We start from the raw sequence: 14492 nt of genomic DNA on the forward strand, positions 1-14492 counted from the left end.
ACATAAACGTAATAAATCTGTTTTTGAGCTGGAAAGGAGAGACTTTGCAAAATAAGACACAGGATCAGGGTAACTGGTAAGTGGGCCCACATTTAGGTAACCGTACACACCTGGGCAAAAATACTTTGATGCCCACTTCAAATGAAGTTCACAGAACAATATTGCATTGATTTTTTTTTTTTTAATGTGCATATTATGTTAGTTTACTGTTATTTATTTTTATTACTTGCACTTACTTTAATATATTTTATACAAAACTGAAATTGCAAACACAGATTATTACGGAACTTTTATCAGAGCTTACTTTTAGATTCTGTCAGAAACCAGAACAGAGCCTTGTTTAGATCATAAGCTGCTGCTTCCTTCTTGCTCTATCATAGGCAAATTAGTTTGTCAATTTTTCATAATCCAGTTGGAAACAAAACATACTCGCAAAGACAGTCATTACTAGGTAAACAATGCTGATTTGTGGTATCCCTATTATATAAACCAGAAGCCTTACTGACTCACTCACTCACTGACATTGTCTATCCACTTCCAGATGAGCTAGGAACTTGAAATTTGGCAGTCTGATAGCTATATGGATGTAACCAAGGAAAACATTCCAAAAAGGACAAATTTTACTTATTTAGTCCCTTCCCTCAACAAAATGGCGGACTCAAATTTCAGGTACGCTAGAAAATTGAAATTTGGCAAACTGATAGCCGTTACCCTGTAACCGACAGAGAAATTATAAAAAGTTCCAATGTTTGAATTTTACCCCCCCCCCCCCCCCCAATATCAAAATATTGAGGCAATTTTCATGCTGGTGCAGACCTGGTGCCTGAAATTTAATTTCTATAAAAAAAATGGATAGCACTTTTGATCCCAGAAACAGAGATCTACAACTTTGGTCCTATGACTTTTTGTCGTATCTAGACTCCTTCTACCTTAAATCAAACTTCATTTTCCGATTTTGGGTTGATTTTGTTTTTCTGTATATTATTTCACTGCTTGAAACAGTTAAAAGACAGGTAGGATCACGAAATTTAGCAGGCCCCTTGCCACGTCCATTGGTTGTACGCAAACAGACTTTCATTATTCCTGTCGCCATGCAGGTACGGGAAAATGGAAGCGATATGTGGAAACACTACTCAAATTTCAGCCTTATCCATGTTTCTAAAGCAATCTAAGGTGAAGCCGACAGTGATACAACAAAGTGTCAAAGAGCCAGAATTACAGATTGTTTCATGGTCGATACTCCTGCCAAGTTTCAAGATTGTAGCTGTCTGGTAATTTGGCAAAATAATTTCTCAACTTGTGAAAAACTTATGAAATTAGATCGAAACATTTACCTCTGACTATGCCAAAAATAGCAGAGATACGATAAAATTCTTAGCAAAAAAAATATAGGCTACTAAAGGGGCTGTCTTATGCCACAATCCATTTGTCGATATGACCAACTGTTCCGCCACAGAAAATTTCCAAGTGAAGGTCTGCACATATAAACGTGCACATCTTACATGCTTATCTGTAGTATATAAAACCGAATGGCGACTGACAGACATTAAAAATTGAAGACTTCCAGATGAGGTAGAAACTTGAAATTTGTCAGTGTGATAGCTATTAGGTCGTAACCTATGGAAAAGTTTCAAATGTTCAATTTTTTGTTATTTTTACTTCCCTTTCCCTAAACTAAATCGTGGACAGTATGTTGCAGTGCGCCAGAAAATTAAAAATTTGGCACAGTTATAGCTCTTGACCTGCAACCAACGGAAAAATTCCAAAAAGTTTCAATGTTTAACTTTTTACCTCGAAAAATTGTCAAAAAGTGGAGGCAATTTTCATCATGGTGCAGACCATCATGCCGAGGTCTTTTTTTGTGGCTGAACGGTAAGTCGTATTGCCAACTGGACAGAGTTCGGAACTCATCACGAAGAGATCTACAACTTCGGTCCTGTGACTTTTAGTCGTATCATGATCCCTTATGCCTTAGATAGAGCTGCATTTTCAGATTTTACGTCATCTTCCATAATTAAGTTTACTGTTTTACATGCTTACGAGACCGATAGAATAATGAATTTCGGCAGGCTCATTGGAACGTCCACAGGTCATATGTGAGCAAAATGCATAATTCTAGCAAGGTGTAAGAATGGAAAAACAAAAGGAATATGTGGACACTGTACTCCTAATCTATGGTTCTAAACCAATCTACGGTGTAGCCCATACAGATACGACAAAACATCAAGGAACGAAAATGTAGAACATTTCAACCACAATACACCTACTGAATTTCAAGATTGTAGCTTCCCATTAGGTTAGGAAAATAATTTCTCATCTTGTGAGAATCATACGTAATTTGCACCAGGTCAAAACTATAAATTGTGAATATACTGTATGAGAAAATATTATAGGGCCAAATATGTACACAAATATATGGGCCATCTGGTGGCACAATCTGTTTTTCGTAACGATGTACCGGTTCGTCACAGTAATTTTCCAAATGGCCACTTCTAATGTACAGGAATTGGAGGTTTAGGGGCAGAGCCCCCAAATGTGCGAAAGCGAATTTATATATATAAAATAAAGTTCATTTCTAATAATTATAAATATATGAGGGTTGGGGCAAAAGTCATTGCAACTTTTTTTTTAGACTTTCAGATATGTGAGCAGATCACAAACTTCTATTTGTCGCATGGAAGTTATGCAGGCATAGTGTGTATTCACAACAACAAATGGCTCTGTGATTGCTGGTAGTAGCACAAAGCACACTTTGAAATCAATTGTGTGGTGAGTGCCGTGTAAAATGGAAGTAACCCAAATTGAGCAGCGCGCATACATCAAAACAGCTGTTCTCCGGGGGAGAAATGTGAGAGAATGTCACAGTGAATTGGTGAAAGCCCTTGGGAATAATTTCCTACCCATACTGTACAGTAGCATTGTGGGTAGAAAAGTTTTAACAAGGACTTGTGGCAACCGGTGATCAGCAACGCTCAGGGCAATCTGGACTGACGTGGCACGCGTTGTCATCGAGCAGCTCCTGGAGGAAAACAGACTATGGACACTAGTGGAGTTAGAGAGCGCAAGTGGCATCGACACATGCACCATACACAGAATATTGCAGACAGTGCTGCAACTTTGCAAAATCGCATCGTTGTCGGTACCGCATGCACTGACGGAAGTTCAACGGTGGATGCAACATGCAACATGTTCAGACTACCTAGCACGCTGGCAACAGGATGGCATGTCGCCACTGCAGGGACTGACTTTTTGAGTTCTGGTTCGTATGTCCTGGCCCAAAATTCATTGATGGCGATTATTTGTGGCAGGAAGTGGTCGTAACGTTCTCTCGCATTTCTCCCCTGGAGAACGGCTATTTTGATGTATGTGCACTGCTCAACACGGGTTATTTCCATCTCGCATAACGCTTGCCACACTGGTGATTTCACAGCGCTTTGTTGTTGTGAATACTCATTATGTCTGCATAGCTTCCACGCAACAAATATCGGTTTGTGATCTGCTCGCATACCTGCAAGGAAAAAAGTAGTTGCAATGACTTTTGCCCCAACCCTTGTGTCTATACAGTGGAGTCCCATTAATCCAAACTAATTGGGACCAGAGTCTGTTTGGATTACAAAATTTTTTGATTAACAGGAGAATAGTTTCTACAATATAATACAGTACATAATATTAATAAAATGCTGTATATAATTACAGTAGTTAGGAACCCATAGAGGACAAAATGACTAAAACCAGGTTAAAACTTTTCTCTCAAAACTTCTGAAGTACGGAAACTTTTGTTTTGTTTATGTTTATTTAAAAGTTCTGCAACTTTCTTGGTAATAGCACTGCAGAATGTGAACATGTGACTCTTGACACAGCACACCACAGTTGTGAAGGTCTCTGGGCGATTCTGCCCTCCACAGTTGGCTGCTGGCTTTGTCTCAGCTTCCTAGCAGCGCTATACTGTGATAAATTCAATCAAGTTAAGGCTTGAAAATGGCATGCATACGAAAATGCAGGTCGTGTACTCTTCAAGAAAAACTTGAAGTGCTGAAACAGTTGGATAAGGGTGACGGTGCATCAAGATTATCTCTCGAGTTTGGTGATGGAAAAGCTATGATTTCAAGATTGGAAAGAAAATAATTCTAAAATCGAACAGTTTTGTATGGCATAGTCAGCAGAAATGAAAACCTACAACCTGTTTTCCAGTCTTTGACCGGGTCAGGGATGTAATGAATGAACCATATATAGGCTATTATTACAATGGGCTGCCACTCCCAAAGCGTTGTATTAATGACTGATAAATGCTATGAAATGATAACGGAGAGTGTTGCTGGAATGAAAGATGACAGGGAAAACCGGAGTACCTGGAGAAAAACCTGTCCTGCCTCCGCTTTGTCCAGCAGAAATCTTGCACGGAGTGACTGGGATTTGAACCATGGTATCCAGCGGTGAGAGGCCGATACACTGCTGTCTGAGCCACGGAGAGCATAGTTGGCAGACATCCTTAAAACCCTCCAAACTTCAAAAGTGTCCTAATTCGATAAACATGAAGTGTTTTGTTTATGGTTTTCACAGGAGAGGCAAATAAGTACTCCGTTAAGTGGACCTCTTGTTCAAGAAAAGGCACTTCAATTAAATAAATTATTGAATGGAGATGTTTCGTTCACTGCCAGTACGGGATGATTCGATCGATGGAAGAAAAGGCATGGAATAAGTCTGTTAACAATAACAGCAGAACTGTTATCAGTTGATCATACTGCTGCAGAAGATTACATCAGTGACTTTAATGACTTGGTAGCATTAGGAAATTATTCACCGCAAGAAGTGTATACCACCAACGAAACTGGTTTAAATTTCAAGGCCCTTCTTAATAAAAACCTTGCATCTGTGGAGGAATCTTTTGTACATGGGTTTAAGATGAATAAGGAACGTGTTACTGTATTAGCGTGTAGTAATGCTGCAGGAAGAAATAAATTGCCCTGATGGTTATCAGTAAATCAGCAGAACCAAGGGCATTGAAACACTGTAACATGAACACACTTGCAGTTTACTACTGGAATCAAAGAAAGGCATGGATGGATGCACAACATTTCAAGGAATGGTTTGAAGAACAGTTTGTTCCCTTGGAAACAAGTTTTAGTGCGAAAAGTGGTTTGCCTTCTTGGGCTTTGATCTTGATTGACAATGCTCCATTGCACCCAGCAGTGAATGAATTAACTTACGGTGAAATAAGAGCAATTTTCTTGCCTCCTAATGTTACGTTAATATTGCAGCTAATGTACCAGGGCTTTCTGCAGAATGTAAAACTTGTGTATAAACAGAAACTTCTTAGGTATGTCATTCAGAATGACAGTTCACTCACTATTCTTCAAAACCTGAAGAATGTGGATATTAAGGGTGTGATTTACTGGGCAGCAGAGGCATGGGAGGAGGTTGTCAATAAGCAGTTCATGAGGAGAACTTGGAAGAAATAGTGGCAGTCTCTGTCGCCGAGAGTCAAACGGAAGTGTCTGCATCTGTCATTCTCCTTGAACTTGTTCAACAAATTCCTGGGTGTGAGGAATCCAATGAATGATGATAGTGAGTGGATGGAAGATGACTGTCATCAATTCCAAACAGACGAAGAAATTGTGGCTATGGTGGAGAAAGAATCTGGAGTTGATGAGGAACAGAATGACAACAAAGAAGACAACAATGAACAACTAGTGTCCCATTCAGATACCGTGGCCTCCTTAGAACTTGCTGTACACTACGTCGAGCAACACTCTGCTGCTGCGCCCACTGATGTGATGTTTATGAGACGCTGATTTAACACTGCATCTTTGAGTAGGTTCCAATCACTGCGGCAAAAGGAAAGTAATAGACTTTGTAAAGATAAATGGTCAGTGATTGATGGTTTATTAATTAATTATGTTAATGTAACGTAATGTAAATGTAATTATGTTTACATTAAGTTCTTCTTCTAAAGTATGACTAATAAAATGCAAGTAAATCTTCATTCTGTAATATGTTCTTTCATTTCAATAAGGGGGAAAATTTGAACAAAATAGAATATTTCTGTTCGGATTAAGTGGATTTTTGGATTTCTGGGGTTCAGATTAACGGGACTCCACTGTATAATGTCCAAGGAGAACACACTGCCTACATAATTGATTCAATATTCTTTGTGAAAGTAAAGTTGCCACCAGAATCGGATCCAAATTTGAGCCAATAGACTAACGCATTATGTTCGTCGGTGTTATCACGTATCATGCATACCATATTAGCACTGCGGAACGTCTACAATCCCATCAGAGAAGACACCAGGTTCTGCTCGTTTCATTTCATTCCATTCCATCTTTCATATGAGATTCGAAATCCTGCTGCCCTGGACAACTGCCCAGTTTGCCACTCCATTGGTAGGTCTCCACGGTCAACGGGGTACATCTTAGTTCTTGAATACTAATGTACAGTGCGTTTGTTTTTGATCCTGGCAGGACGATTGCATACAAGTTTGGCAGGTGGTCTGGGACCAAAACACAACACTAGCACAGATTTATTTCATTTGGGTAATAATAGCATGCACTAGAATGAGTACTATCCTTGTCAGAGATGATATTAAGTGTTATCCTCCTGCATTTACATATTTCTGACACCTTTTGATGAAATCTCCAAAAGTACACACTTCACACACTTAAGTTCTGCTTCCGTAATTATCCTGATTTCTGTTATGTTTTCTTTAAGTCTATCATATTTAGTGATCCCCTTGTTCTTAATCTACGAGGGACATACTATATTGTTTTACATTTTATTTTTTATACGTTCGTTTATGGTTCACATTTCACTTTTGAAGGTGGTGATGTGTAACTAGTGTCTCGTTTCACTGTTTGGTAGCAGCACATGCACAGAGGGCAACGAATGCAGTCTTCAAGCCATTTCATAACCACACTGTCAGCGTAATAGCAGACAACATGGAAAGCAACAGTCAGGGACAGCGCTATACGACTTGGTTACTATGAAAAGAAGGCATAACCACTGCAGAAATTCATCGATGCTTGGTGGCAGTCTGTGGAGAACATGTGCCGTCACGGAAAACAGTTTACAACTGGGTGGAAGATTGGAAAACAGGGCGTACATCGGTGGGCAAGGGAACCAGTTCTGAAAGGTGTGACAGTGTCAACACCAGCCAACATTGCCCGGGTCGAACAGGCCATCCAAGGAAACAAATGCATCGCATTTATGGAAATGGAGGCAGCCACGCGGATTAGTGGAATCGCCCTGCAGCGGATCGTGCACGGCCACTTACAGTTGGGAAAGACGTCATCCACCTGGGTGCCTAGACTCTTGTCTGCAGACAAAAATCAGAGGCGTGTGGACATGTGCAGAGAACTTTCGCAACGTAATGATCAAGATCCATAGGAACCAAGTCATACAGCGCTGTCCCTGATGGTTGCTTTCCATGTTGTCTGCTCCTACGCTGACAGTGTTATGAATTGGCTATGACGAGTGCATTTGTTGGCTCCTGTGCCTGTGCTGCTACCAAATGGTGGAACAAGACCCTAGTTACATGTCACCACCTTCAAAAGTGAAATGTGAACTATGCACGGACGTACAAAAAATAAAGTGTAAAACAATATAACACACCCCTGATATTAACAAGGCATCTCATAGTCTCTGTACTTGGGAGCTGGAATGCCAGGAAATGTGTCCTGATGGGGCAGCTAGAGTGTGAGGATTATTCCTGTACACTGTGTATTGATGCAACTGTTTTTGGGCACCTTTTGCTGTGACATGCGTATTTCATTTGGTCTGAGTTTGTAAACATACACTCTTGCAATTAACTACCTGTCCCATCGCTTGTGAATAAAATTATCTTGTCCTTGTGGATGTTGCACATTTTTCTTTTGGCAGTGTATTTTCTATGGTACATGCGTATTAGCCACATGCTGAATGTACCATATTTTCTCGCATAATTAATGCCCTTGCATAATTTATGCACCCCAGTATTTTTGGGTCCAAAGTGGAGAGAAAAGAAATGTTCATGTTTTGACGAAGCCACTTCTTTGAACATCCATCACGCAACTCCGGATGACTTTCGAAATAAAGATGTCAACTACTCAAGTAGCAACCTTCCTATTGCTAAACCGGGCATTCCAAACACTGGGCAATGTGCTGTTATCTGCTGGTAGAAAATACCACTGCACTAGTTCAGTGAGAGAATCAGCGCAGAAGTGACTAGTGACGCTCTATTCCAGTCTGGTACAAATGTATTTTATGAGTGTTTCGGGTACGGGACAAGAGTTTTCTCTGATCTCAAAGTTGTTTATTAGTCCACAGTGAGCAAATAGGTACTCCATTAAGTGGACCTCTTCTTCAAGAAAAGGCACTTCAATTCAAAAAAATTATTGAATGGAGATGTTTCATTCACTGCCAGTACTAGATGATTTGATCGAATCATGTGAATTCCTCGAATAATTTCTGCGTGCAAAGTTTTCGCCTGTATTTTTTTGTTAAAAAATGTGCGTTAATTACACGAAAAAATAGGGTAAACTATACATTTCAGACTAGGACCACAGGGCATATGACTTGATTTGACACTTGTTTCCTTCTTTTGAGTACTTATATTGACCTGTTGGGATCCTTTTCCTTTTCCGTGTCTGTCCTGTTCTCTTTCACTGCTTGCATTCATCTTTATCTTATGCCTCTTCTTTTTTCCTGTGTTTATCTAATGTTCTTCTTACCCTACACTTCTCACATCAAGAAAAGTTCTGTCAAGACAGCTTCTGAGTGTTGATGCCTGCCCTCCTGGTGAAGCTGGGAAGTAGAAAATAGTTCATAGGGGACTGAGAAGAACTGGGATTGACTAGGAGAAAAGTCCGCAACCTGTTTCCAGTCATTCAACCAGATCCTGAATGGAATCAATAAAGCCCGCATCTACAGGGTCCCTTATAAACCCAGATCGAATGGACTGTGTTTGTACTCTGGGCTATGACTGCTACAGTATGGGAGGCGCGCACATAGTTCTTGACCTTGCAAGCAGCCTGCACATGTTCGACGTCGCAAGCATCAGTCGCCATTCTGAATCTCAGCTGTTAACATGGTGAGACAGTTATCATTGCAACACCGTATTTTCTTATGTAAGAGTTGTGGTTTCATCTTAATGGTCATATGAACAGCCATAACTCTTGCTGTTGGTGTGCAGAAAATCCTAATGATGTTTATGAAGTCTCTCATTATGATAGGAAGATTGGTGCGTGGTGTGCTGTTAGTGCAAGATGAATAATTGTGGCATTTTCTTCGAGACGACAGTAAATGCAGAGAGGTACCAAGATGACATTTTGAGGCTGTTCTTCCATCAGTTAATGGAAGAAGAAAAATCATGTGGGTGGTTTCAACAAGATTCAGCCCCTGCTCGTACAGCAGAAGATTCCCTTTCTACAATCTTGGAAGTGTTTGCAGACAGAGTGATGTGTCCTGGCCTATTTCCCGTCGTTCTCCAGATCTAACTGTGTGTGATTTTTACTTGTGGGGTAAACTGAAAGAAAAAGTGTATCAAACAAATCCTTGCACATTGGAGGAACTGAAGGAAAACATTACGAATGAAATCGGAAACATTGCAATGGCAAAACTTGCTCGCATCAGCCAGAATGTGGTTACCAGGTATAATGCCTGTATAACCTGGGAAGGTCGACTGTTTATCTGTTTAATTCCTATTACTGCTGGGTGGAGCATAGGGCACATACAAGAGTTCTCCATCTGACTCGATTTGCTGCCACAGTTTTGATGTTCTTCCAAGACTTCCCAACTGAAGCCGCCTCTGCTTCCACTGTTCGACGTCATGTTATCCTTGGTCTCCCTCTTCTTCCAGCCCCTTGTGGGTTCCATTCAAGAGACTGTTTTGGAATGCTGTCAGGACCTTTACGCAGTGTGTGACCTATCCATTTCCATTTACGTTCTTTTATCTGGATTTCAGCCTTGCGTTGTTGGGTACGCTCCCACAATTCCTGATTTAATATCTGGCCATCGCACTCCTAGGATGGTTCTCAAACATCTGTTAATGAAAGTCTGGACCTTGCTTGTTATCTCTCCAGTCATCTTCCACGTCTCACACCCGTAGAAGAGCACTGATTTCACATTTGTCTCAAAGATCCTCAATTTAGACCTTGTTCTCAATTCTCTGGACTTCCACACTGGCCAGAGCTGGGCAAAGGCCCCTTTGGCCTTGTTTACCCTATTTTGGACATCTTCATTTGCCCCTCCACTTCTAGAAATAATACTTCCTAGGTAACAGAAGTTGTCAGTTTGCTCTATCTCATTCTCTAATACCAGTGGGTTCGTGTTTCTGGCATTGATCCTTAACTCCTTTGTCTTGGCATTGTTTACTTTGAGTCCCACCTTTTGTGCTTCCGTTTTGAGGTCTTTCATTTTCTCAGTCATATGTCTAAATGAGTGAGATAATAGACATATATCATCCGCAAAGTCCATATATTCCAGACGATCTGTCATCCTCCATTGTATTCCCCTCTGATTCCCTTCAATCACTTTTCTCATGACCTGATGTAATGTCAAGAACGGCAAAGGTGAGAGCAGGCACCCGTGTCTCACTCCCGATTCTATTTGAAAGGGCTCTGAAAGGTCTCCATGTTCCACTTGGCAGGTGTAATCTCTGTATAACATTTTTACCATGTTGATGATTTTCGTTGGAACCCCATGCCCCTGCATCGCTCTCTAGATTGCTTGGCGCTGTAAACTATCAAAAGCTCTTTCAAAGTCAATGAATGCCAAATACAGTGAAGACTGATATTCCATGGACTGTTCTAGTATAATTTGTTAGCTATTCATTTGGTCTATGCAGGATCGGTGTTCTCTAAAACCTGCCTGCTCTTTCCGGATCTTGGCCTCCAATGGTTCTCTCAATCGATTCAGTATGATTCTCGAAAAACTTTACTTGGTATAGACAAGAGTGTAATTCCTTGTCAGTTGGTGCAACAAGTCAGATCCCCCTTCTTTGGTAGTTTTATCAAAATGCCCTTCTTCCAATCCTCTGGGAGTGTCTCCATTTTCCATATGTCTTCGAACAATGGCAAAAGCATCTCAGCTGTCAACTCATAGTCTACATTCAACACATCAGTCACAATATTATCCACTCCAGGTGCTTTGCCTGCCTTGCAGCTTTTCAGTGACAGGAAGGTCGACACTTCAGCATTATTTATAAGGTAAGATTTCGTATAAGATTGTATACACACTTAAAGCAGGGCGGCCGCGCGTGGCATAAGTTCAGCTGAGGCAGCTGCCGTAGCGCAGAGTACAAACACAGTGTGTTCTTGGGTTTATAAGAGAGACCCTGTATATTGCTTTCCTCTGGGGCAATGATTAAAGGCTGACAGAAAAAGTAAAATGATATTAGTGTGTGTTACTGGAATGAAAGATGAATATTCTCTCAAGCTGATTTTAAACTGTGTGAAAATTTAGCACCACCACCTCACAAAGCCCTTTTGAATTTGCCCATGAAACAATGTGATTGGTTAACTTCAGCAGCTGATAAAATGACCAACTGTGCGTGATATAGATTTTAATTTTTTTCAAGTTATTCATCAGTGTGACCAACCCTCTAACCCTTATATACCTGATTAACCCTTATATATCTGATTCATGTCGTTTCCGATCACCCTGTATGTAACTTCACTGATATAAAGTCATTTCAAGCTTGCATATTTGCATTAATTTTGTTCACTATCAAATGCTACTGAGTGTTTCTTTCTTACTCAAAGTAATTGTTTGCATTTTTGTTTCAGCACTCTTGTTTCCGGAAGTTAATGCTGGCTGTGTACATCGTTGGGATTCTTGCCATCACTGTGGCCATTATCGTCATCATTGTTTTGGCACCGATCGAGGAAGAATGGGAGAGGCTTACAAGTCGTGCATCGGGTAACTGAACCCTCTAGGGGTATGATCTGTAAATTGTGATAGTGGACAGTGACATGTGTTATTTCTATACACAGTACTTTTTAAGACTAGGTTATCAAGACTTAACTGACTCAAGTGTGCAGTGACAATTTTAGCCTTGTAATTATTGCTGAATGTGTGGCACTTTTATTTTAGAATGAAATGACTGCATATGTACTGAAGAAACCAACAGATGGACTTAGGTTTATGAAGTAACAAATATATACTTCCATTAGATTTTTAGATTTGGTGATGCTGTTTCACTGATTTCATAGGAAATCTAATTTCTTGTCATTCCCAGATTTAAAGGAGTATTTTATTTAACAACAAATTGAAACATCACTATTCTATACACAGAACAGTTTTTTTAATATATCATTACAGTATTGTATAAATTTCTATAGCAAGATACTCATTACAACCAAATGTAGATTAGTTTTAAAAATACCTCCTTGTTTTAAGAACTGTACAAATTGTTACCTTACTTCTAGCATGTATTTTTAATGCTGTAAAGTGATAAAATGGAATGAGATACTTATGTGAAACCCTTTAAGTAGTCTTTCATTTTGTCATTAATCCAGGAAAATTAATCCTGTTCCAAAATAACCAAACTTTGAAAATAACTCTTTAGGAAGCTCTGGTAGGCACTTTGTAGTATCTTGCGTAGTTAAAGCTGTGATTCCAGACTGATTTTTTTAATTGACTGAAATCATCGTCCTTTATGGGTGAATTTCAGTTAGGGGGATAGGAACAAGTTTACCAGGATTTGTCAGATGAATAGGTTGGCTGGGGAAGACGGTTATCTTCATGCTTTTCAACATTTGCAGATCAGCAGTGATGTATGAGCTGATGTGTTGTCTTGCTGGAGGATGCTTCAGAAGTTATTTCTTCTCAAGTCCGGTCTTTTTCTCCTGATGTTTTCTCTCAAATCTCTCAAGATTTCAAGAAAATATCAGCGATTTGCCGTTTGAACATCAGTTAGTGATTCATGGTGAACTATATCGCTGATGTCAAAGAAGACTATCAACAGCACTTTCATGCTCTACCTCACTTGCCACGCTTCCTTTGGTCTCAGTGAATTGCCATACACTGTGTTCATCATTTGGTACAACTCCATAAATATTTTCCTCATTTTGAAGCTGAAGCAAATGTTGATATGTTGCTCGTAATATTCAGACATCTGGACTAATTGCAACGTGTACTCAACAGGCTTGCAAACTATTAGCTGCTGAGTGATACCTAATTGATTCAGAAATGCGCAGCAAATGGCCGGTTACATAGGACGGCGAGCACTATGCAGTGCCACTTAACAAGAACCACCAAGACTTCTTATTTGCACAGTATTTTCAATGTTTGGTTATACAGGCCTTGTATATCTGTATTATTAGAAACAGGGATGTGAAAAAATGTGTTTGAGATGTTGGTTTCTTATAACGCTGATGTCCAAAGTTCCATTGTTCAGAGCAGTGAATTGTAAGATATCTCAAGTAAGTTGGTGCATTCATTCACGGCCATCGTCTACTGATGTTAAGCTAGTGGTGAATATTCCCAGCATTATTGTGTGCTCTTGTGTACTGCAACCACTGTTAAGAACAATAAACATTGATGACATATGTTGTTAAACTTGTTTTCATGTATTTAAATAAAACAAACCAAAAACATTTATCTTTTTTAATTAACATAACATTTCCATATCATTGTTATAATGTGTATTATTATTTATATTAATGGTCCACTGTAAAGTTTCCTCTTTGTGATCCATGGGCAATGGCTTAGTGGCCTATTAAATGGTCTGGAGTGTTCAGATTATCATGGACACAATCTGAGTCATCCTCATTCAACTCGGATCGCTACCTATCCAGTCCACTGGTGTATCCTACAGTGCCTATATATATACAGTGAGGCCAACTTGGTTTTATTTCCGATTGGCTGCACCTGGAGTTGCGCTCTATCTGCCATAGTCGTCCCTAGTGCTGTATTGTAATTGTATTGTAAACTCGTTTAATTGGTCGTAGTTCAGCGATTTGGTGAAAATGCTGGATTGTTGTGCTTTCGGCTTTACCAACAGGACGGAGATAGGATTTATCATGAAGGTATTTCCCAGCGACCCAATTCGAAGAAAGCAATAGGCTGCCATGGTTAAAGGAGAAGGGTGGCCTCCTACTGACACATCGTGTTTATGCGAAGTAAGTCCATGATACTTACATTTTTTAAAATGTAATCTAAGTGCCCACAATATAGTTGGCTGGAATGACTGGTATTTTATTTTATTTCACTAGGCACACTTTGAGCTGTGTATGTGGTAAAATGTATGAGAGGATGGGAAAAGAATTGAGTTGAAGTGCCTTTCCCACATTTTTCTCTCACTGAGAGCCTCCAAAAAGAAAGAAGCCTCCCATCACTCGGAAACCATACAGTCCAAAAAGGAAGACATAAGCAGGAAGAGGAGAGAATAAATGTTCTAATCTACCAGAAAATGCAGTGAAGGATAGAAGAGAATGCTGTAATTTTTAACTTGGCACTTGCTTCACCGAACAAGCCTGCAACAGCAAGTTGCAGCCTGCCTCATTCAAATATGGACA

At 39.9% G+C, this 14492-nt stretch overlaps 1 protein-coding gene across 4 annotated transcripts in view; it reads left to right on the forward strand.

The window, feature by feature from the left end:
- LOC136863862 (putative ferric-chelate reductase 1 homolog) overlaps positions 1-13571 on the forward strand; it is a 526743-nt gene extending 513172 nt beyond the window's left edge. For all 4 annotated transcript variants that reach the window (XM_067140219.2, XM_067140217.2, XM_067140218.2 and 1 more), the window contains one exon: positions 11760-13571. In XM_067140219.2, coding sequence (XP_066996320.1) covers positions 11760-11900 — 141 coding nt within the window. In that variant the 3' untranslated portion in view covers positions 11901-13571. The remainder of the gene's footprint in view (positions 1-11759) is intronic.
- Positions 13572-14492: the final 921 nt, after the last annotated feature.

This window comes from Anabrus simplex, chromosome 2, assembly GCF_040414725.1.
Source record: "Anabrus simplex isolate iqAnaSimp1 chromosome 2, ASM4041472v1, whole genome shotgun sequence".
Classification (NCBI taxonomy): domain Eukaryota; kingdom Metazoa; phylum Arthropoda; class Insecta; order Orthoptera; family Tettigoniidae; genus Anabrus; species Anabrus simplex.